This window comes from Plectropomus leopardus, chromosome 7 (assembly GCF_008729295.1).
Source record: "Plectropomus leopardus isolate mb chromosome 7, YSFRI_Pleo_2.0, whole genome shotgun sequence".
NCBI lineage: Eukaryota > Metazoa > Chordata > Actinopteri > Perciformes > Serranidae > Plectropomus > Plectropomus leopardus.
The window spans coordinates 35112068-35134441 of record NC_056469.1 but is presented as its reverse complement, the minus strand read 5'-3'; the positions used below and the strand labels follow the sequence as shown (position 1 = coordinate 35134441).

General features: G+C 40.3%; 2 protein-coding genes across 5 annotated transcripts; one reads left to right on the top strand and one right to left on the bottom strand.

Moving 5' to 3' along the window:
- The first annotated feature begins 229 nt into the window (after positions 1-229).
- plin6 (perilipin 6) lies at positions 230-16067 on the top strand. 4 transcript variants are annotated; one of them, XM_042490008.1, is made up of 10 exons: positions 230-307; positions 2982-3114; positions 3576-3707; positions 6303-6342; positions 7015-7213; positions 7297-7379; positions 8174-8411; positions 9364-9548; positions 14385-14651; positions 15159-16067. In XM_042490008.1, exons 1-10 carry the CDS (start codon positions 256-258, stop codon positions 15606-15608), a joined length of 1779 nt encoding a protein of 592 aa, XP_042345942.1. In that variant the 5' UTR covers positions 230-255; the 3' UTR covers positions 15609-16067. The 4 variants fall into 4 exon arrangements, with proteins under 4 accessions (XP_042345942.1, XP_042345941.1, XP_042345944.1 ...); XM_042490007.1 differs by having other exon boundaries at positions 3540-3707; XM_042490009.1 differs by lacking the exon at positions 230-307 and adding an exon at positions 400-418 and having other exon boundaries at positions 3540-3707.
- Positions 16068-18746: 2679 nt separating this feature from the next.
- zgc:171704 (uncharacterized protein LOC100124619 homolog) lies at positions 18747-21920 on the bottom strand. The gene is made up of 4 exons (XM_042490329.1): positions 21143-21920; positions 20524-20577; positions 20348-20424; positions 18747-19834 (listed from the first exon to the last, which is right to left on the bottom strand). The coding sequence occupies exons 1-4, from the start codon at positions 21243-21245 to the stop codon at positions 19424-19426; spliced, it is 645 nt and encodes a 214-aa protein (XP_042346263.1). The 5' UTR covers positions 21246-21920; the 3' UTR covers positions 18747-19423.
- Between the last annotated feature and the right edge of the window lie 454 nt (positions 21921-22374).

Here is a 22374-nt window from a genome sequence, read left to right as displayed (position 1 = left end):
TTTTCTAATTTTTTAAATTTTGTGTTTTTGAATTATCTTATTTTGATTCCTCTGTAGCCCCGCCCAGGAATTCATTTTTCCCGCCTCCGACTGTACGTAAGCGCACGCGCACCTGGGAGTGACGTCAGACGCACGTACAGCCGTCCTGCTCTAGCTAGCTAGTTTGTTGTATTTTTCACCAAGAAAATAAAAAGTAAAATAACGAACGGGGACATGTTTTGCTTTCTTTGTGGATTTAACGTCAGTTTGTCGAAGATGGAGGAAGTCTGCGGAGCCGTTTTTATTCCTCAAACACGGAGACCAGCAGGTGAGTCCGTCTAATTAACGGTTAAATTAGCTTAAACGGCCGACGAACAACCACCGGAATAGTTAGCTAAATAAACGTCGGTTGTTCGGTCGGCAGCTGCACGTGTTTCAGGTGAGTTTGGTTTTTTCTGTGAGAGCGACATTAAAGATTGTCTCTACACATAAATAACCCATCTTAACCCTTTAAAATCCGGTTCGTCATCAGTTTTCTTGTGTTTTTTCCACAAGCAGTTTAACCCTCAGAAAGCAGGCAAAGCGCAACCAGCCATGACATTTTCCACAAACTGCAAGAAATTAGTAAAAAGGAAATAAAGAAAATGAACCGTAATTTTTTTTAAGGGGTGAGAATTATTAGAAAATCAGCAAAAACTAGGAAAGAATATTTAGGAAACTTTATTTATAATCGTTAAAATTATAGAATTAAAATTAAGTCATAAAAAACTTTTTTTAATTTGCATTTTAATCTGCAATTTTTCATATTGTTTCCCTTTTTTTTTATCTTCAGGTAATTTTCTTGTAACCTTTTTCCTAATATTGAGCTACTTTTTAGGCCATGTGTTGAGTTTCTCATTGCCTCTCTCCATATTTGTGAGAGAAATCACACTAATTTGCTTTGTTTTCAAAGGGTTAATCACGATGGACAGGTGACAGAAAACTGTATCTAGCAGTGGAAGAGTAAGATGCCCCCCTTAGATATAAAGTCAGTTTACTGTAAAAGTTAAAATTTGATATGATTTCAGCATGTGTAGTATATTGATACATAAACCAACACACTGTTGGGTTAAAATAAAAAAGTGGTAATGCAGCCATCGTTTTCAGCTAAATGCTAGAAAGTTAAAAACTAATAACCAAGCTGTTGAAACTACAATACCAAACTGTTAATATGTGCATTTAAGAGCTATATAAAGCCACAAATGACTATATATTAGGTAGTCTAACTAAATAATTTTAACTCACTAATATCAGTTTAAGCAAATATAAATAAAATGCACAAAATAAAATATTTTCTTATTATTTGTGTACTAGTCTAATCACTTTCACTAATCAGCTTTTGCTGCAGTCACAAAGTAAACAGACTTGTTTAGTGTGGTGGCAATGACAGTAACCCCAAGGGACAGGAGTTCTTTTTATTAAAAACACAAAATGCCAACCAATAACACATGATACATTTCATTTAAATGGTGTGTCATTTGTGTTAAGGTTATTATTTAGTCAATATTGAGTTCAAAATTAAGCAGGGTTGAATGTCCAAAAGCAATAACACACAAAAGAGATAGTATAGTTGAAGAATCACCGTATAAGTACATGAGGATTTTGGTGTCACACATTTCTTTGATCTGAGACTAAAACCCTCAAGTTATCTGCACCAGCTTTTACTTTGAAAGTCAAGCCCCAAATCAGGACCAAGGAGTCTTTAAGTCCATACGACAGTCTGTACTCGTCAGTAGATACATTTGCTGTTGTTTTGAGCCTGAATAAGATTTTTAGTTAAATAATAATAAGAATTGAATGAGTTTCCATGTCAGTGAGGCTGCAGAGGTTTAACTTCTCTTCTCTGTTGTGTAAAAACCAAAATCCAGCATGTTAAAATGTGAGTCACATGAAGGTTTCTCACAAACTCTCAGACACTGATCCCTTCATGATCAGGACTCTGTGGTGTTACGGTTGACTCCGTCCTCCGGCTCCGAGAGGAAAAGCTCCACGCCGGTGATGTCACAGGAAACCTCTGAGAAAAGATCGATTTTAACTGATTCGCTCCTAATGAGCGAAACAAACCTCAACAAGCGACATGTTGTGTGTTTAAGTGTTGACATCATGCAAAAACTGACTCACAGCAGATCCCAAAAACTTTGTTTTGAAATGAGGTGTCTTTTTAAATATTTTGCTCTTTCTCTGGCATTACAGTCAAACCGAAAAATCGATCAGAGAAATTCAGGAATCATCTCTGCATGATCTGAGTTCTGAGAGGGAGCGTCTGTGTTCCTGTGAAAATAACTTTATTAGGATTTCCTGAAATGCGATTCCAGGAATCTACAGTCATTATTTAAATTATTGATCATCAGACAGCACAGATTTCTGTGAATCTCTCATTAACGGGACTTTACAATAACCACTCTGTTCACCATCTCTGGATTAGTTTCCTGCAATCATGTCACATCAGAGTTATGGGAATTTTTAGTCTCTGACATCAACATCAAGTTATAATTACAGTTCCCTGAAATATATAGACAAATAATAATCATAAACTGTATTTGTATAGCACCTTTCATACAAGAAATGCAGGCTGAAGTGCTTTACAAAAAGAAATGACATGCACCAAGTGCTTCACATGAAAAGACATAATCAATCCTGCATGTTAAAATGAGATCAGGATAAAATAAACAGATTCATTTTCACACGCATAAAAACACTTGATAATAGCAGTAAAAGTAAGATAAAAATAAAATAATGCATTAATTTAGATGGAAAATAAAACCCATTGAGATTATGTTGATAAAATAAAGCTAAAAATTGTTATAAAATGCATAAAATTAAGGAAAATACAACATTTTAAAGATGTGCAGCAGTGCGCATGTGTGAAATGCAAAGCAGTAAACATGGATGTTCCTCACACAGCCAAGTTGCAGTTTAATGTGAGGAGATGTTTAATTATCAGTATTTTAATCCTCACTCAGATCAACTCTGCAGTCAAAACCACGTGTGGATGAATTCATCACATGCCGCCCAGTCGCCAGATTTAACGGGAAGTTCACCGCAAAATAAAAGTGTAGACGTTATCTACTCCCCCTCATCCCGACGGAGAGTCAGGTGAAGGTTCACCTTTAAAAAAAACAGCACTTTTACTGCAGCTCATCACAACAAAGAGACACACACACACACACACACACACACACACGTGTACAGAGCTGTATTACATTTACACATTTTGAAAATGACATTTGGTACAGCCCTTTATTTTAGACATGGATGTCACAGGAAGTGTTATTTATTTTTTTATGTTATTTTTTCATAATGCTCAGCCTGTGTGTGTGTGTGTGTGTGCGTGTGAGAGTGTGTGAGTGAGTGTGTGTGTGTGTGTGTGAGTGTCGTGTGAGAGTGAGTGAGTGTGTGTGAGTGTCTGAGTGAGTGTGAGTGTGTGTGTGAGTGTGTGTGTGAGTGTGTGAGTGAGTGTGTGTTTGTGTGCGCGCTGAATGACTTCATTGAGTATCTGTTAATTGATTGGTCGCTCACAGAATCAAACAGCAGACGTCTGATCATTTTCCTGTCAGTGATGTCACAGCGCGCTCCGTCCAATCAGGTCGCTTATTTCATCCTCAAAAAGTGTCTGGACTCTGTACGAGCAGGTCACTCAGTCAGAGTCTTCATCATCATCATCATCATCACTCAGCCTGTCTAATGGGGTAAGACCCGATTTCACTCTGAAACTATTTACTCATATTTATTCATCACAGAATGATTTTGATAATTAAGTCAGTTTAGTTAACAGAAACTAAGAAAAAACTTTTAAACTCTTTTAGACTAAACGAGACATTTAGGAAATAGTGTTTTTTTTCTGATTTTTATTTAGAAACATAATAATCAAATATGACAATCTGATGATTGTTTATAACTGTGTAGTCATACAAAAATGTTTTTCAAAGAAGTAAATAAATAATAATAAGTAATAAATCTGAAAAAAAAGGTTATTTCAACTTTAAAGGACTTCTGAAAGACAGTTTTAAAATGTAAAATATTGTTTTTTTTTTAAAAAAAAGCAAATTAATCTGCAAACTTTTCTCATTTCAATAAGTGTTAAAATTCATGAATATCCAGAAAAATTATGAATAATAATTTTTGCTTTCAATTATTTTGAGATTTTAGTATTTTTGGATTAGACTGTCATATTTTAATATGAGTGTGCGTTTGTTTTTTTTGAATAGTTTTTAGTCTTAGTTTTAGTTTAGCAGTGAGACTGCGAGGTGTTTTCCGTTCAGGCTTTAGGGTGTGGCTTTGATAATCTCACTCTGGAACTCTCTCTGCTTTTTACCGTTTTATCGGTTGTGTAAATTAACAAACACGCAGATTAACAATTTACAGAGTTTAATATCTGAGTGGATTTTAACAGATTTTGTCACTTTAAAACATGATGATATCAGTTTTTAGTGTTTCAGTTATTAAAACGTTTCAGGTTTTGCATGTTTCCCTTAATTTTAGATGAATTTCAAATAATTCCTCTCAGTTTTGGACCCTAATATTTGAAATATTTCCTTTGACTGTCAGTAAAACAGCAGAATGGGATTAAACTGAACCTTTTACACAGAAGTCTTCTTCATCTGGAGTCTGCACGTTTGTTTGCATCAATGTGAAAGTCTCAAATGTTAAAACAGATGAAATCAGAATTATTAAGGTTTTTTTGATGCTTTGAATAAAACTGATAAACATGGCAACACTGGAGCCCAACATGAGGGCGGGGACCCCTTCAGAGGTTACGAGACCATTCACACAAAACGTATACACAAAATTACATTTATTGTGCCAAAAGTTTCTCTTTTGTTTGTTGCAGATTAGATTCACAGTTTCAGACTAAAATGAGTCCTGTAGATCAGCTGATGTCACATGTAGGTGGTTCAGCTTATTATTTATATACATTTTTATTATTTAATTTACATATTCAACACTAAACAAAATGGTGATGAGGGACTGTTGATATACATGGAGGGGAGGGGTGGTGCACAAAGGGGGAGGCATGTCAAATTATGTTTTAAAAAGCATGGGAGGGACTTAAGTTTGTATTTTGGCTCAGGGGAGGGAGATACAACTTTAAATAGCTGCATTTGTTTTCATGCCAGTTTTTTGAAGAAAACCTGCCTTCCAAACCCGCTGGCATGTTTTCTTAAAATTTGGTCACTTCATTATTATTTATTATTTTTCCAAGAAAATATTGGGATAATTTTTATTATATTATTATATTTATATATTATTATTTAGATATATTTTTATATTTTATATGTTTTTTTTTTTATTTTATATATATATATATATATATATATATATATATATATATATATATATATATATTTTATTAATAAAAAAAAATAAAATTAATTTAAAAAAAACGAAACTAAAACTGGATTTTCAATTTTTTGACAGTCCTTGAAAACATCCTGTGCTTTTTATTAGAAAACAAAGACCAAATCTAAAATATTGATTTTTCTGCACAAGTGAGAAAAATCTTTTTTTTTCAACTCCAGGATTTTGTCTTTACTTTTATATTTCAAACATCAGAGTTTTTAAAATCTGAAACTAGAGTTGCAAATTGAAAGCACTTTCCTCTGTTGATTATTGATAAAATTAACAATTAATTTTTATTTGAAAAAAATTAAAAACTTTGCTAATTTCAAACAATACCAGATGTGTTTTTTCCTCAATCAAAGCTCACAGCGACATATCGCAGACAGCATTACGCAGCCTATCGACTAAATTTCACGTTTGATTAAATTCTTGATGACTAATTGATCAATTGTCTGTTAGTTATCATCTGTATTAAGAAGTTATTTATGGTGGAGGGAGGGTGATGCATTTTACCCAGAATGCAAAAGACATTAATCACAGGTGCTTCTTGGACTCAGAAGGGAACCTGTTTTGGTGCTTTATGGCTACAGTTCAAATAAAAACTTGTTTTCCCGCTCATCATCTCATGACTGAGAAACTGATCACTGATCAGATCTTTCTTCTCACAGTGTAAACAAAGTGGGAGGTGACCGTGATATAACGGCACATGTTTGTGATGTGATTTATGTATTTATTTGAAGAGGCCTTCGTAGCGGCTAATTTAAAGTGATGAGAGCAGATAATTGTCAGTGCGTGCCGCCGTCACGATGTCGGGCGCTGAATGAGCGTTCTGTGTCGGCGATGAAGTGATTTTCATGCTGGTTTGATGCGAACAGTCGAGATCTTTGTGGAGGTTCAGCAGCTGACTGCCTCATGCTGAAGTCTGCTCTGTTTGTTCCTCTCAGACTCGGTGAAGGAGAAATGTCACAGCATCAGCATCATGAGGTGACTTCTAATCCCATCACCTCCTCCTCCTCCTCCTCCTCATCCTTTTTCTCATTCTCCTCCTCCTCTTCTGACTTTTTTCAACATACGTCACTCTTTTAGGACGCACTTTACTACTTTCTTCTTCCTCGGTGAAGGAGGAACGTCAGCGTCATTATGAGGTGACGTCTCCTCCTTCCTCATCTCCATTTTCCTCTCCTTCTCTTCTTCCTCTTGTCTCTTTTTATCCTTTCTTCCTCCTACTTCTTCCTCTTCTCCCTTTTCTTCTCCTTCTGCTCCTCCTCCTCCTCGTTCCTCTTCTCCTTCTTCAGTAAAGGGAAATGTCAGCGTAAACATAACAAAGTGACTTCTCCTCTTCCTCTTCTTCCTCCTCTTCTGTTTGTTCTTAACCTTTTCTACTTCTTCTCCTCCTTCTTTGTCTTTTTCTACTTCTTTTTCCTGTCCTCCTTCACCCTTTTCTCCTTCCTCCTCCTCTCCTCCTCCTCCTCCTCCTCCTCCTCTCCTGTCCTGTCCTTCTCCTTGTACTTCTTCTTGCTGTCCTCCTACAACTTCTTCATCTTCATTTTCTTCTTCTCCTTCCTCCTCTTCTTATCCTTTATGTTCTCCATCATCTTCCTCCTCTTCCTCCTCCTCCTCCTCACCCTCACGTAGTGATGTCCCTGTTTTTTTCAGATGAGTGCCGTCCTCCGAGCCTCCAGTCTTCCTCTGGTTCGCTCTGCGCTGCAGCAGATGACCTCGGCGTACTTGGAGGTCAAAGGTCGTTACCCTCTGCTGCGTCTGATGGGAGGAGTCGCCGAGGTCGGAGTACGCAGCGTCTCCCAAGTCGCCATGACGCAAGCCACGCCGCTTCTGCAGAGTCTGGAGCCGCAGAGTACGTGTAAAATACTGCGAGTAATACTAATACTACTACTGTCAGTGTAATAGTACCACTAATACTTCACTGTCTGTCTGCAGTTGAAGTCGCCAACAGTTTTGCTCTCGTTGGTCTCGACCGTCTGGAGAAAAACTTCCCCATCCTGAACCAGTCCACAGACGAGGTCTGAGCCGCAAACTTTTATCACTCAACAGCAAGTCAACAAACATCAGTTTCTTTGTTTCTTTGAATCTTTGTCTCTTTGAATCTTTGTCTCTTTGTTTCTTTTACCCCTCTGTACTGGAGACAGTCAAGGCTGGACGTTTTACGTCGGTCTGAATGTGTACCTGTCTCACTCTCGTAAACGCCTTGAGACAGTCCTCCACGTTCACTTGGATTTAACAGTGAAAAAATTAGATTTTGGGGGTCAAAGGTCACCGTGACCTCGTCTGTCATTTTTGTGAACACGATGTCTCATGAACACAGTGATTCTAGTCTGGTGGTCAAAAGGTCAAAGTTTACCGTGACCATGTGACCATCGCACTCTCCTGAAACAATATCACAACAAGTCCTTGAGGGAGTTGACTCAACTTCTCCAAACGTCCACGAGGACTCAGAGTCGACCTGATCTGAACTGAGTATTTAAAGGTCAAGGTCACTGAGACCTCATAACACGTAATTCAACTATTACTTAATAATTCACTCGTTAATTATAACAACATTTTACACAGTGATATAATAATAAGATAAAATGAAGACATTTTACATCCAAAAGGTCAAAGGTTGATTGAACAAAACACATTTTCCTTCTTCTTTAATGATTTTTGGATCCAGATTGATGAATTGACAGATTAATCAATAATGAAAGCAGAGAGTTAATATCACTGAACCTGAAAACATGGTGCCTTATTGACTGGATTGTGCGTTGAGGGTGTGTGGAGCGTCCTCGTTAATCAGGTGTTGTCCCCTCGTCCTCAGGTCATGGGACACCTGAAGGACGCCTTCTTCCTGACGCTGGACGACGTGCAGCTGTGGGTGGTGGACGGGATGGACGGCGCTCTGGATCAGCTGGAGCGGCTGTCCGACTCCGCTGTGGCGGCCATGCGCCTGCTGCAGGACACTCAGGTGGGCCGAGCCGCCACGTCTGGGCTGGACGACGTGCTGAGCCGTCTGGAGGACGCCACCGCCTACTACCTGCCCCTCCCGCCCACGCTGCGTGAGTACAGGGGCATCCTGGGTAACTGTGGGTTAGGTTTTTTTTAGAATAAGTCTGAAATGTTTGTCTGATCAGGGGTCCCACAGTCATGGAAAACTGGGAAAAGTCATGGAATTTCACAATCACATTTTCCAGGCCTGGATGTTGGACATAGTCACAATTCTTGAAAGTTTTGGAAAAGTAATTTAATTTTCTTTTGTATGATTAAATTGTAACGATAATCTTCGGGAATAATTACCGTAATGTGACTTAAGAGCAAATATCGTTTCTGTTGGCCGAGCGTAGCTCTAATTTGTGTCCTTGTGTGAAAACGTTTTTACCATCGTGTGTTTCTTCATTTTCGCCCGCGTTCTGTCTCTCTTCATGTCTGCCAGTTAGCCGAAATTACATTTAAATAGAATTTGAATCACATATTTGTTAGAAAGCATGGGGCAGGATTTGTTTTTTTCCGGTTCAGTTCTTGAAAAGTCACAGGACAGTTCTGAAATTTTGTCCATAAAAAGGTTTGGGAACCCTTTCTGATGTCTTTGAGTCCAGTTTCAGACTGCAGACTGAGCTCGGAGACGTCTTTCGTGACGTTTCTCTTCCATCAGCTTGTTTCAGTGAGTCTTGAGTGTCATGAAGTGCAGAGAAGCAGCAGAGGGAGCTCAGAGTCTGTTTTCTGTTCACGGAGCAGCAGAGCAGACTGCTGCCTGTTTCAGGACATTTACCGACTGACTGATTAACTGCAGCACGTCTGTGATCTTTAAATATATTGATGACTGCGTTATCTGTCGCACTGACACATTTAATGACCTGACCCGCAGCAGCAGTGAGCTCATTCAGGAGCTGGGTGGGAACATCTGATGATGATGATGTCTGATTATGAACGTGTTGGTGAAGCCTAACTTATAATGAAGGTTACGCAGCGTATTGGGTCCAAATTGACTCTGACGTGCCTGCTGTCTGTCAGGTCGGGAGTGGGAGATGAGGGTGCAGGAGTACGAGGATGAAGACGAGGACGCGGATGAGCCCAGTCTGTGGACGAGGGTCCGCAGCCTCCTGCTGAGTCTGTACCTGCAGCTTTATCACCGCATGAACAAGATCAGAGAGCAGCTGCAGAGAGCCGTCAGGACGATGGGAGACGCTGCAGACAAGGTGACAGTCAAATACTGCTTTAGTTCTTCTACTGTCACAGGTTCAGACACATAGATATGTATTTATTTGTTTTTTTTTTTTTTTTGTTCAGTGACAACGTGCATTTACAGACAGATGAAAAACTAAAAGTCTCTGAGTTTCAGGCAGATTTTTTTTCCTGGTGATTCTTGCAGGGAAATGTGCATATGCATGTTTTTGTGCAAACTGATCCACCAAAATATTCCACTGCCTTTGCGGCAACTAAACCTCTGCAAATGAGAGAAAAAGATGGCGTGCAATCTGTGTCATTTGCATGCATGTAAATACGGAAATATTAAAAATTCAAAAATAGCCCCCTTCTATGAGAATAAGCCCCCTTGCAAATAAAGTCTAATCCACAGAGATCAGCACTAATTGCCACAAGCAGTTATTTAACACCTCTAAGACTCGTTTGTTAAAAAAGGCACAGTTTCTCCTTCAAAGTTCGTCATCTTTGAATGATACTGAATTGATATTGAGTGATGTTTTGGGCCTAACCTACAGTCAGAGGGGGAATCAAATGGGTCGTGAGCTTTTTTGGATTCTGAAATGAAACAGGTGTGATGGAGCTCAGGATTCATCCATGAAGGTTTCCTTATTACAAACAGTTTCAGCGTAAAATGAGTTCTTAAATAATGATGATCAGAGCTGCTGCCAAACATGAATGATCCCAGTCAGGGGCCCATTATGAGACACAGATATGCAAAGGGCCCCACCACCTCTTATGCGTAAGAGCAAGACGCACACACTTAATGGTGGTTTGGTGTTTTTTTAAGTCATTGTGTGTCTTTTTTGTCATTTTAGGTCTTTATAAGGTCATTTTTGTAGTTACTTTGTGTGTTTTAGCAGTTCTTTTGCATCTCCTTGTGGTCATGTTGTGTCTCTTCCTGGTCGAGGAGTTAATTTCAGTGACGTGATGCAGGTGAAGGCCCTGGGGGCCCCTGACACTCTGGGCCCCTGGGTGTGTGCCCAGTAGGCCCATTCTGTAATCCATCCATGATCCCAGCATCGTCTTTGTAGATATGAGATAAAAACTGAAACTTTTTGTCTTTGTGTCTTTTCTGTTGGGCTTCAAAGATGCAGATGAACGTTTTCAGAGCAGAAGATTAACATTTAATTTCCCCGTTTATTAATAATTTCGGAGTCCTTTTTGTCCTCGGCTCAGCTCGACGTTCAGTTTTAGGTCCGAGATTATCATCAGTGTCAGTGTGACGCAGCTGTTTATACAACAAACCCAACGTTTCTGCCATTTCAATCGTGATAAACATCTGAGAACAAACAACTGTGTGTGTTCATGGCGGCGGCTACGTGACCAGGCGCATGAGCGTCTCGTCGTCGTGAACACACACAGAAATCTTTGATTGATTACACTCGTAATGAAATTAATAAGCAGCAGAGTTTGTCTTTACAACAAGATTCTGAGGAAATCACAAAAAATGCTTGAAAACATTTGAATATATGAAATATTAAACGCAAACAGCAGCTTAAAAAGTCTGTTTGTACGACGTCACTGCTGTCAGACACAAACTTCAAATTTACACAGATGTTAATATTCTGTTTATTTTCATATTAAATGATGTGTGTGTTTGATAAACAGCAGAGCTAACACACACACACACACACACACACACACACACACACACACACACACACTCAGGGCGATAAGAAGCTCCATTACAGATAAGCGTTTCCTCTGCAGAGATCTGACTCTGTGTACGTGCTGCATGATGCGTCTGAAAACTGTTTTTATTTACTTTCTGTCTTCATGAAGACTCGGCTTCTGTGTTCGTCTGTGGTGGAGGAAGTATTCAGATCCTTTACTGCAGTAAAAGTACTTATTCTGCACTGTGAAAATAATCCACTACAGGTAAAAGTCCTGCATTCAAAACCTGACTGAAGTAAATTATGTAAGATCAGCAAAATGTACTGAAAGTAGGTGAAGTAAAAGTAGACATTGTGGAGTAAAATGTTCCCTGATGTTTTCCTATTATAGATGATGTTTTTGGATTAAAATCCCTCCTGTATTAATGTTGGCAAACTGGCTTTTTTATTTAAAAAAATGGGAAGAAGGTGATGAGCATCCTGAGATGAAATGACTCAGAAATTAGCAAGAAGGTAGAAAAATGTAAATGTAAAATACCTGAAATCAGGAAAAAAACAGGAAATGACCTGAAAAACTGCTTAAAAGTTGTAATAATTCTGGACAACGATTTCAGTTTTTATTTTTAATCATTATAAATTTCCTCTTTCCTTTGCCTTTTTCCCGTGATTGTGAAAGAATTCAAACCCGATTTGCTGATTTTTCAAAGTTTCAGATACTCGTGAAATTCTAGTTTAAGGTTCATTTATTTTCGTCTCCTTTAACCCTTTTGCCCTGAGCCAGAAATTAGCAAAAAAAATCATTTTAAAAAATCACCTGAAAATAAGCAAAAGACAATAAAACCAAAAAGGAAATAACAGGGAAAAATACTTTAAAAATTATGATTCAATGAGAGAATTTTAAGTATAGATTTAATTTAATAATAATTTTAAATGTATAATTATGTTAATTAGAAATATATATTTTAGTTGAGAGATTTTTCGCTACTTTTTAAATTTTTTTATTCCAAATTGCGGGACATTTCTTGCAAAGTTACTCATTCGTCTTTTTCAACATGGTTTAGGTTTAAATACTCTTGACAGACGTCTGAACGCAGCACAATAAAAGTCATGTCAATCCAGGTTTCAAAGGGTTAAAAGACTCAATCATCTTTAAATAATCACATTTCTGAATTATATTTAATAATATTTGATATTATAGTTACACAGAGATCGTGGTGGCGTCATCAGAGCCGATCAGCCGCCTCATTAGGCCTGTCGCTGCGTGTCTCTGCATGTGTTGCCCTGGTAACGCCCTCACGTGTTGTTCTGCACGTTTGTTCTGAGGTCACGACCCTTCGTCTCCGTCTGACCCAAAAACCCGATGAGACCCCGCAGAGTTTCTGTTCTCTGGAACCAGCCAGCAGGAAACAGCCAGACTGATCTCGCCGCTGGTTTCATTCTCCTCGTAATGTTTCTGTGTTTGGCTGATTAATGTTGTTTCTTCTGTCCGAAAACATTTAGATCAAATCTGCTCCGAACATTCATCATCATCATCATCATCATCATCATCATCATCATCATCATCATCACCTTCATCATCATCATTATTAAATTATCTGCCGGTGGTTAAAATCGGAGAAACTACCCGTCAGGCGTTCTTAAAATGTCCTCATATTTGCCAAGAACTAAAACCAGTGCTCCCAGTTTAACTCAGTAAAATGACTATTAGGCAAATGTAAATAAACGTCATCGTGATGTGTTCAAATGTAATGAAAAAGAAAATTTGCTTTTTGGTGAGAAAAAGAATAATTCAGCTGTTTTTCCAGCAATATAAAAGAAACAAAAGTCACTTTTTAAACCATAAAAGCAAAACCAGGTCTGTTAAAAACGTGTCGTCGCCTCGTCTTTCCACCAAAGAGGACTCTCCGTAATGGTCTTAATATAAATACAAATCTGTGGTCTTACCTCAGTCCTGTGAAAGTTATTGACTCTCAGCAGGAGGAAGTTTATAAAAACCGTTATCGTTCTCAGACATCTGCAGTTTAACGTTTTAGGGACCTCAGGTGGCCGTTAGAGGAACTGCAGTTTTTGTCACTTTCGGGTCGGCTTCACTTTTCAGCCTCGGAGGTCGTCGCTTTGTATCAGAACACTTAAGTAACCTGAGAGGTTAGAAAATGAGATTAAAACCGAAAACATCGAGTCATAATTCTGTCATAATCCTGGATGTGTTGAGCCTGTTTTTCTGTCGCTGAGGCGTTTCCATCAGTTTGATTTATTGATTTTTTTATTGATTATTGGTTTCACATAAATCTTCAAACAGCAGTTATTTTAACAAATATTTTTATTGCTGTTCCTAAAAGTAGGATCTAAAAGGAGGGCTCAGTGTTCCTGACCCAGCCCCCGTCCTGCAGTGTGTCCGTCCTCATGGCGTGACGTGCCGCTCGTCCTCACGTGTCACCGTCCTGACCTCTGGTTCTGCTGGGAAACTGTAGAAGCTGCCAGCTGGACTCTGACACGCTCTCAGATCCCGTTTGGATCAGACGCACAACAACAAAATGTTTACTGCTGACGTCGAGCAAACGGTCTGTTCAGACAGACGGGGCTGACCTCTGACCTCTGACCCTGTCTGAGGTCACAGCAGAAGAGACGCTTCTCTTCGTGAGAGGTTCCTCTGATGTTCTCCTCAGTTACAGTCTTGTTCCCATTGTTTTTTCCACCATGTTCCCTTCATGATCTTGTGTAGTTTCGTGTTCCTGTCGTGTTCCCATCAGGCTCCTGCAGATACTTTGTTTCCTGTAGCTGCTTCACAATAAAAGCTCTGTGTGAAGCTGAATATTTGTGGCCTGTGTCCACTGTGGCGCCGGCGTCTTTTTTCAGTAGTTGTCATAGACTGTCCGCTACGCTGAAGTGAGGTTAAAATATCTGACATACGGCTGATGGTGATGTCATTGAGAGCCAAACCTGAGCAGCAGCGTAATCCGCGGTGGGAGAGTTCCCGCCAAAAAAGTGTTTTTAACTAAATGTTCAGAAAACAGAAAAGTTTTGTTTAAACTGTGAAGATAATAACAATAAGCACCAACACTGACAATAAACTGACAGTTCCCTGTGTTTTACATGTGCTGAGGGTTTGGTTCAGAGGGGCCACAGGGGGCCACAGGGGGCCACAGGGGGCCACAGGGGCCTCTCTCTGGCCCTGGTTGGTGTGTGGCGGCTGCTGACCTCCTCTGTTCCCTGCAGGTGGGCCTGAGTGGCGTCCTGGACCTGGTCGGTGAGCTGCTGGACTACCTGCAGCGCCTCCTGGTGGCGCTGGTGTACCGCGCAGAGAATCTCAAAGAGCTGACGGTGGGCGGAGTCAGAAACCAGGCCGTCATGCTGGCCGAGCTGCGTCCCATCCGTCAGGTCAGAGAGCTGCCGGTTCAGATCCAGCAGCTGCTCGGAGACCTGCAGGAACTCACCAAGCTCCTCCTGCAGCTGGTGATCAACGCCACGCCGCTCTATAACATGGTGAGTCTCACCTGAGACACACCTGAGACACACTCACACACACACACACACACACACACACACCTGCGACACACCTGCCATCAGAGGGCTGCACCCTGGAACCAGTTCAACAGAGCCGGACTCTCTTTGACTGAGCTGCTAACGCTAACAATGTTAGCCGGAGACTTTAAGTTTGCAGAAAAAACATCGACACTTCCTGTTTTAGACAAGCCAGGCCCTTCACAATAAAAGCACCATGGCTCCCTCTCTGATTGAATTAATTTATAGCAATACTTTTTAAATTTCAATATAAAAGTACTTCATTACACGTAATTTTACAGCCCTGCATGAACCTGATCAAATCAGTCTTTGCGTCTATAAGGAGTCAAAATAAATTCCAGCTTGTGTAAAATCGTCATTAATTTTGTAAAATCATTTATCGTTGATGCGTGAAGAAGTCTTTTTGTGAACGACACGTTCGCCGACCTTCGTGATCGCTGTTATAAATAATCTGAACTGTGTTTCCAGCTGCAGCAGCCGTCTGCTCAGGAGGTCGAGGACTTCCTGAACCAGGAGGACTTCACCGCAGAGACTTCGTCTCGCCGCAGCTCCGCCAACAGTCTCTTCCTGAAGGCCATGGACGGACGCCCTCGCCGCCGCCGCAGTCTGTACTCCCGTGCCGCCAGGGGCTCCTCGGGCTCTGCGGGCCCCCAGAGCCCCCCTGGCCCTCAGAGTCCCGACCCCTCCAACGGCCCCCGCCGCCGCTCCAGCCTGAAGGACGTCCCGGCCCTGGAGGTGGAGGGCCTGCAGATCCCTTCCGAGGGCTTTGCGCACCGTCGTCCGTCCGCCACCGACCTGCTGCTCGCGCCGCTCAAACAATTCGTCTCTCAGAGCCAGAAGGCCTTCGAGTACCTGAGTCCCAACTCCCCCGAAAACGCCACCAACGGCACCAACGGCACGGGAACGGACGACTCTTAAACACCACGCCGAGGTCTCCGATCCGCGACCGATTAGCACCGCCGCCGGTCCCGCCGCCCGAACAATCGCAGCGTCCCGTCTCCGATGACGACACGTCTCTGCCTCAGCTGGTGTTGGTTTGTTCGTACACGTTCATCAACAGAGCGATCGGAAAATTAGTTTAACCCTTTGAAACCACGACAGACGCTCAGGCAGCTTTCGTTAGCGTTAAAATGAGGAACTTGGCAATAAATTCTCCAAAAACTGAAAGAAATTAGCAAAAGGTGTCAAGAAACTGGCTTTAAAATTTGCTTTACAAAAAGGGGGGGGGGATTATTTGAAAATTATTTTGAAAAAAATTTTTTTTAAATAGGCAAAGATGTCCAGAGAACTCTAATTTTAATTATTGGAACTTCATATTTAAAATTGTTTCTTTTCTTTCATTTCCTTGTTATGTAATTTTCTTGTATGTTTTTGCTAAAAAATATTTTGCTAATGTTTGTTTTCTATCATCGTTCCATGTTTTTGAAAGAAGTCAAGCAAATTTGCTGAGGTTTCAAAGGGTTAAAAAAAAATTTAGCAAAAAAAAGTCGATTGGCTGCGTCATCTGTTCACACCTGCAGTTTTACTTTCATCAAGAAAATATATATAAATATATTTCAGTCTACGTGATAATGCAAATACATTTTAAACGTACGTATAAACGATGTTTATTCCACATATTTACTTTCAAACTTTCGCCTCGAGGAGAAAAACTCAGAGGTGCACTTGATTGTTTTTTTGGGAGCTTTCAGTCACATCTCATGACCTTCATCTGACACGTAAACTCCAAACATCCTGAAGTCCATGAGATGTGACTGAAAGCTCCGGAAATAAACTGCGGTTTGATTCCTCAAGCTGAGCATGTGATGTGATTTTGTGTTATGAAATGTTATTTTGTCCCCTCAGGGCCTCCGTACTGAGGGAGAGCAGCAGCGGCTCGGCTCACTGCGATGATGATGATGATGATGATGGTTGTTGTTCAGAGATGAAGGTTTTAGAAGCAGGTCTGATGTTGGTCTAAAACTTTCAAACGTAACAGATTACATTTGATTTGATTGGAAATGTAACTCTGGAGTTAAAAAACAGTTTTAAATGTGTTTTTAGGACTGAATTTGAATATCTGCACTTAATTTGAACAAAAGATTTACATCAAACGATGTGGCCGACTTTTAGTCGAAGTCAGAAAACTCTGTTATTCTCAGACTTTTAACAAATATAAATTCAATATATTGTAATGAATTTATTATCTAAGACATAACTGTTGTGCAACTGTGTTTCCAAACCCTCCATATAAACGAAGTGTGTCTGTGTCACGCGTCCTCTGACGTCTTTAAATAAAGCTTTGGGCTCTGCAGCTTCACTCCACTTCTTATCGAAATCGAGAAAGATTCAGTTTGTTTTTTTCAACTTTTATTTAAAAAAAAAAGGTGCAGAAACAGAAAACAACCACATAAAAAAAAAAAATCACAAGTCATTTTAACGTCTGATGTGTCACACGTGACCTACAAACGCGTATAAATACGTAATAACACATAAACGGTCTCACTGAAGATCACAGCACTCACACCGAAACTATGATCGGTTCACCTCTGACGTCTGAAACGTGAAGCAGACATGTTTTCCACACGGGTGTTTTTGTAAACGTCTAAAAGTAAAAAACAATTCTGTCCCGACACACTGTTCGGAAATAAAAACTCCAAGTCCGAATGAAAACAGTTCAAATCCATCGGGAGTAAAACGGGCAGTTTATCAGAACGTTAACGCAAAGACGGAGCTGATGTTTGCGATCTGACGGCTGTTTGTCTAAAAATCTGAAGATTAGCTGCACATTTCTGTGTAAACATGAAAAAAGTCCTTCAGCGAGTTCGAAAAAGAGACATTTATTTCTCGTCTTTGTCTGATATCAGACACAATCGCCAACTCGCTGCACTCGACATAAAAACTATTCCAGCTGAACATCAGCGCTGATATTTGGTTGAATTAAGGTTGTGACGTCAGGGGACCAAAATTCAATGTCAGGAAAAAAATTCAATGTCAAGAATACGACAGACGGATGATGTGTTGTTGGTTTTACGTTGTGTTGTACATCTTCTAAACGCCTCATGCCAACGACATCTTGACGTAGAAAAATGAAATTTAGTCCTAATTTCAGCCTCCACACAGCGTGGAGTTCTGTCATAAAACATTTCAAATTACTCGATTTTCATTTAAACTAAAATTTAACATCTGGCTGATGTGAGAGTCCACCGTCTTTGTGACGTCTTCATGGCGTCCTGTGCCAGCCGGGATGATGTCGAGTGATGGCAGTGATGTCTTGCCTACAGCTTGTTATTAACCCTTAGTGGTTTGATAGATTGACGACCTGCCCGTGATGCTGACCGGTTGGCTTTTATTTTAAATCCACGTTTCATGTCACGACGCCAGATGAATCGGTCAATTCAAACTCAGAGTGGACGGATTTAAAGGTCTGAACCCTGACAAGTCGCGTCCACCATTCGACGAAATATCGTCTCATTTGTGACGTCTCACAGGAGACACGCCGACATTATGAACCCGAACTGTCTACACGACACTAGAAACAGTTTACAAAACCTTTCACGCTGCGTGGAGTTTTGTTTTCAGTTAAATGATTATTTTAGTTTTGGGACTAAACCTTTTTTTGCCTGATGATCTGAAGGTCGAATACTGAAACATTTCATTAAAATTAGACCGTGTGCCGGAGTTTTTCTCTCGGGACACATTTGGACGAGAACGGTCCTACTAGAAATGGAAAAGTCTTTCCTCTGTAGACCTACTTAAAAAAAAAAAAAAAATCTGCGTTCATATGATAACGTAAAAACAATCCTCGTGTACACGGATCTGGTCAGTTAGTCACTGTTCTCACAGGATCCGTGCATTATCCGTTTATATGGCTTCTCTTTGGAAATTTTAAAAAAGACAATTTGCCCAGGACTCAAAAGGTTAAATAAATATTTTTATTGTAAGAAAAAAAAAAAAAATTAAAAAATGACACTGGAACTCGGGTTAAAAAGTTTGCGCTCCGCTGCTACACGCCTGTTTGGAAATACATGCGTGAAGTTTTCTGACCTAAAACACAGTTTCTGTGTGGACAAAAATTACAAAAATACCCACGTCAATGCGTACCAAGCTCCGATAAACAAGAATCAGTCAATAAACTTCTAAACCAGTTTGTGTCAACAGAGACACCAGTCAGTGACACTGGAGACTCACGTCCAGTTAGAGGCCGCAGAGTTCAGCACAACCGCGGCGTCTCTATTACGTGAGGGGTTCATCCTCTGAGGAGCGGGACGTTTCCATCCGCTCCAGACTGATGACGTTGTTTTTTACACGTTGATGTTTAGCAGCTACGATGTTCACCGTCTTTACCGTGTTTACCGTGTTCACCGTTTTCACCGTGTCAGTTTAGCATGTTAGCGTGCTGACATTAAACACGGTCCAGTCGAGGTTGAAAGTTTTTCGTTCCGAGGGTTTTTTCTCATAAACGATGCTGAAAGATCAGATGATCAAAAAGGTTATTACAGTTCATCATTAACACATTTTCACAAACCATCCAATAATAGTTCTTGAGATGTTTCAGCCGTTGCCATGGCGCTACCTCGGCACACGTTTTTCCGTCCGATCAGCTCGAGCCGTCTCTCGTCGCTCTGAAACACTTTCACGACTTTTCTTTCACAAACTTCACGTCGACGCGTTCTCTCAACCTGCCGCTGTCCATCACGCCTCTGACCTTTGACCTCACGAAGACAGTAGGTGATGTCACTGCGAGTTCTCGTCTACTCGGCTCGTTTCTTCGCGAACACGGCCGACACGCTCCGGACGATCCCTCGCACGCCGGCCGTGTTCTTCCTCAGCGCTCGGCTCTCTCTGACGAGGTCGACCAGCCGGTGGAACACCAGCAGGACGCCGTGGTACGTCTCCGCCGCCGACACCTCGAAGAAGGCGCAGTGTTGGGACAGAGCGAGCAGCTGTCCTTCCTCGCCGGAGACGCTGCGATGACGCCGGAGGTCTCGTTTGTTCCCCACGATGACGACGGGGACGGACGCCGGCTTCCTGCTGCGGCGGATCTGCTGCAGCTGCTGGCGGACCACGTCGAAGCTGCGGCGGTCGCAGATGCTGTAGACCAGGACGATCCCGTCGGCCCACTGCAGCTGTTTGTCAGTGATGGACGGACACGTCTCACCGTCCTAACGAAACAAAAACATTCACCGTTTACTAACGAATCAAACATTCGTTCTACTTTAAAGTCTGAAAATACGAAATAATATTAACGCTGCAGTTCCTCCGACATCCACCAGACGCCGCTGTTGTCAAACTACCGAAATGAATAATGAAACTTTAAACTTCGTCGGTTTTTACACACGAGCGCAGACTTTCAAAATAAATGTTTATGAACAAGAATTTAAAGCTCATTAAAAAACAATATTTTTTAGGATGTTACGTGTGTGTGTGTTTATGTAAATAAAGCGTATGTGTAAAGTATATATATGATCTCATATATATATATATATATATATATATATATATGCATGTTTATTATTTTACAGTAATCTTATTTTTTTACTATATTTGTTTTTTTGGAAAACACATTATAACATCTGTTTTGAAAAAGTGCGTTATATCTGCATTTGTTATTATTTATGTAACCTTGTGTGTGTGTGTGTGTGTGTGTGTGTGTGTGTGTGTGTGTGTGTGTGTACCTGTGTTTGTACAGAGTCCCAGATGTTGAAGCAGACCTCCTGACCATCGAGCCGCTCGATCCGACTGTAAACCGACTCTGAAACAGATCCAAACATCAGATCAGGTTATTATTATGTTTATGATAATAATAACAATATTACTAATAATAATAACGAGGATGAATGTGTTTTCTCACCGATGTCTCCGTACTCTCCAATAAACCTCCTGGTCAGAAATCTGACGGTGAGAGCTGCAGACAGACAGACAGACGGACAGACGGACAGACGGGTCATTGATATACAGCAGGAGAAACAGTCAGTCTCAGATTCACTGACTTAAATATAGAAGAAATTTACCGGAAAAATGTACAATAAAAAAAGCAGGAGACACAAACGTGAACAAACATGCAAAGAGAACAGATGATAAGATGATAAGATGATAAGATGTGTGTTATTGTGACGGATTTTTTTCATAAGAGAAAACGAATAAATAATCGTGTTAACTGTCCGTCACAGTGTCAGAGCTGGATTTGATCTGAATCTTGTCTTTTAGAGGTCCAGAGTCCAGAATCAGATGCTTCAAAAACGTCTCCGTGTTTTTTAACACATGATGGCATGTTTTTCTGACAGTTGTTCATTGCAAAGCAGTTTCTATTTTATTAATAATAACAACAACAACAACAATAATAATAATAATAATAATAAACAACAAATAATAACAATAATAATAATAATAAATAATAATAACAATAATAATAATAACAACAATAATAATAACAACAATAATAATAATAAATAACGTTTATGTGTTCTCACCAGACTTCCCGACGCTGTGAGCTCCCAGCAGCAGGATGTTTGCCTCCAGTCTCTGCTGGTTTCCCTCCATCGCCTCCACCCGAGGTTTAAGCTCCACCACCATCACGGCCCAACGCGATCCGGACTACAGGTACTGACAGCTTCAGGTCTTCTGGTTCAGATTCAGATCTCTGTTCAGATTCAGCTTCAGGTCTCTGTTCAGATTCAACTTCAGGTCTCGTGGTTCAGGTCTTTATATAAACCATGTGGGCGGGGCCTCAGAGCAGACTGCCGGCCGTGATTGGTTGATGCTGGGTCATTATTGTTAAAGAGAGGCTGGACTGAGATATGTGTGTGTGTGTGTGTGTGTGTGTGTGTGTGTGTGTGTGTGTGTGTGTGTGTGTTAGTTATATTAGTTGGTATCTCTTAACAAAATGCACCTTTCTTATTTCTTTTTTACTGACTCATGCTGGAGTGTGGTGGACCAGCGTCGCTTTAAGTGTGGACCTTTTTTCTGTTGCTCATCAGAGAAAATTCATTCTTATGAATGTAGATTAAAAACACACACATTGTAAAACAGATTCAGTGCTTCTAATAACTCTTAAAGGGAATTATTGTAAAATATTGCAAATATTGTTGCTGACTTTTATATTCCCTTCATTGTATCCCCTATGACATCACAAGCACTCGAGTTTTTGGATATAGAGAAAACATGTATGTATTTTAAAAATGAGCATAATTACCCATTAATACAGCTCCGAGCCATAAAAAGGTGAAGCATCCACAAAAGCTGAGCCTTAATATAAAGTTACAAAAGTTTTATTTCTGTGAAAATATAAAAAAAATATAGTTCAGGTTTTTAAGCGTCTGTTTCCAAACAGAAACATTAAAATAAACTGAAGTCACAAATCAAACCGTCCAATGTAAACATTCACATTATGTTTCGCCTCCTGAAAAGCAAACGCTGCCTGAGCTTAGGGACCGTTTGTTATTTATGAGGGGGGGGGGGTGCAAAAAAGGGGAGGCGTGTCGACTCTTTTTAAGCTCTGAGGAGGGTCTACAACTTTATGTGGCTGTATTTTGTATTTATTTCACAGACAATTTAAAGAAAACATACCTTCAAACTCGAAGGCACATTTTCTTTAAAAATGACACCATTTCTCAGAGCCAGGAAGTGTAAAAACTAGTGCTGGGCATAGATTAATTTTTTTAATCTAGATTAATCTCACTGCAATCCTGTAGTTAATCTAGAT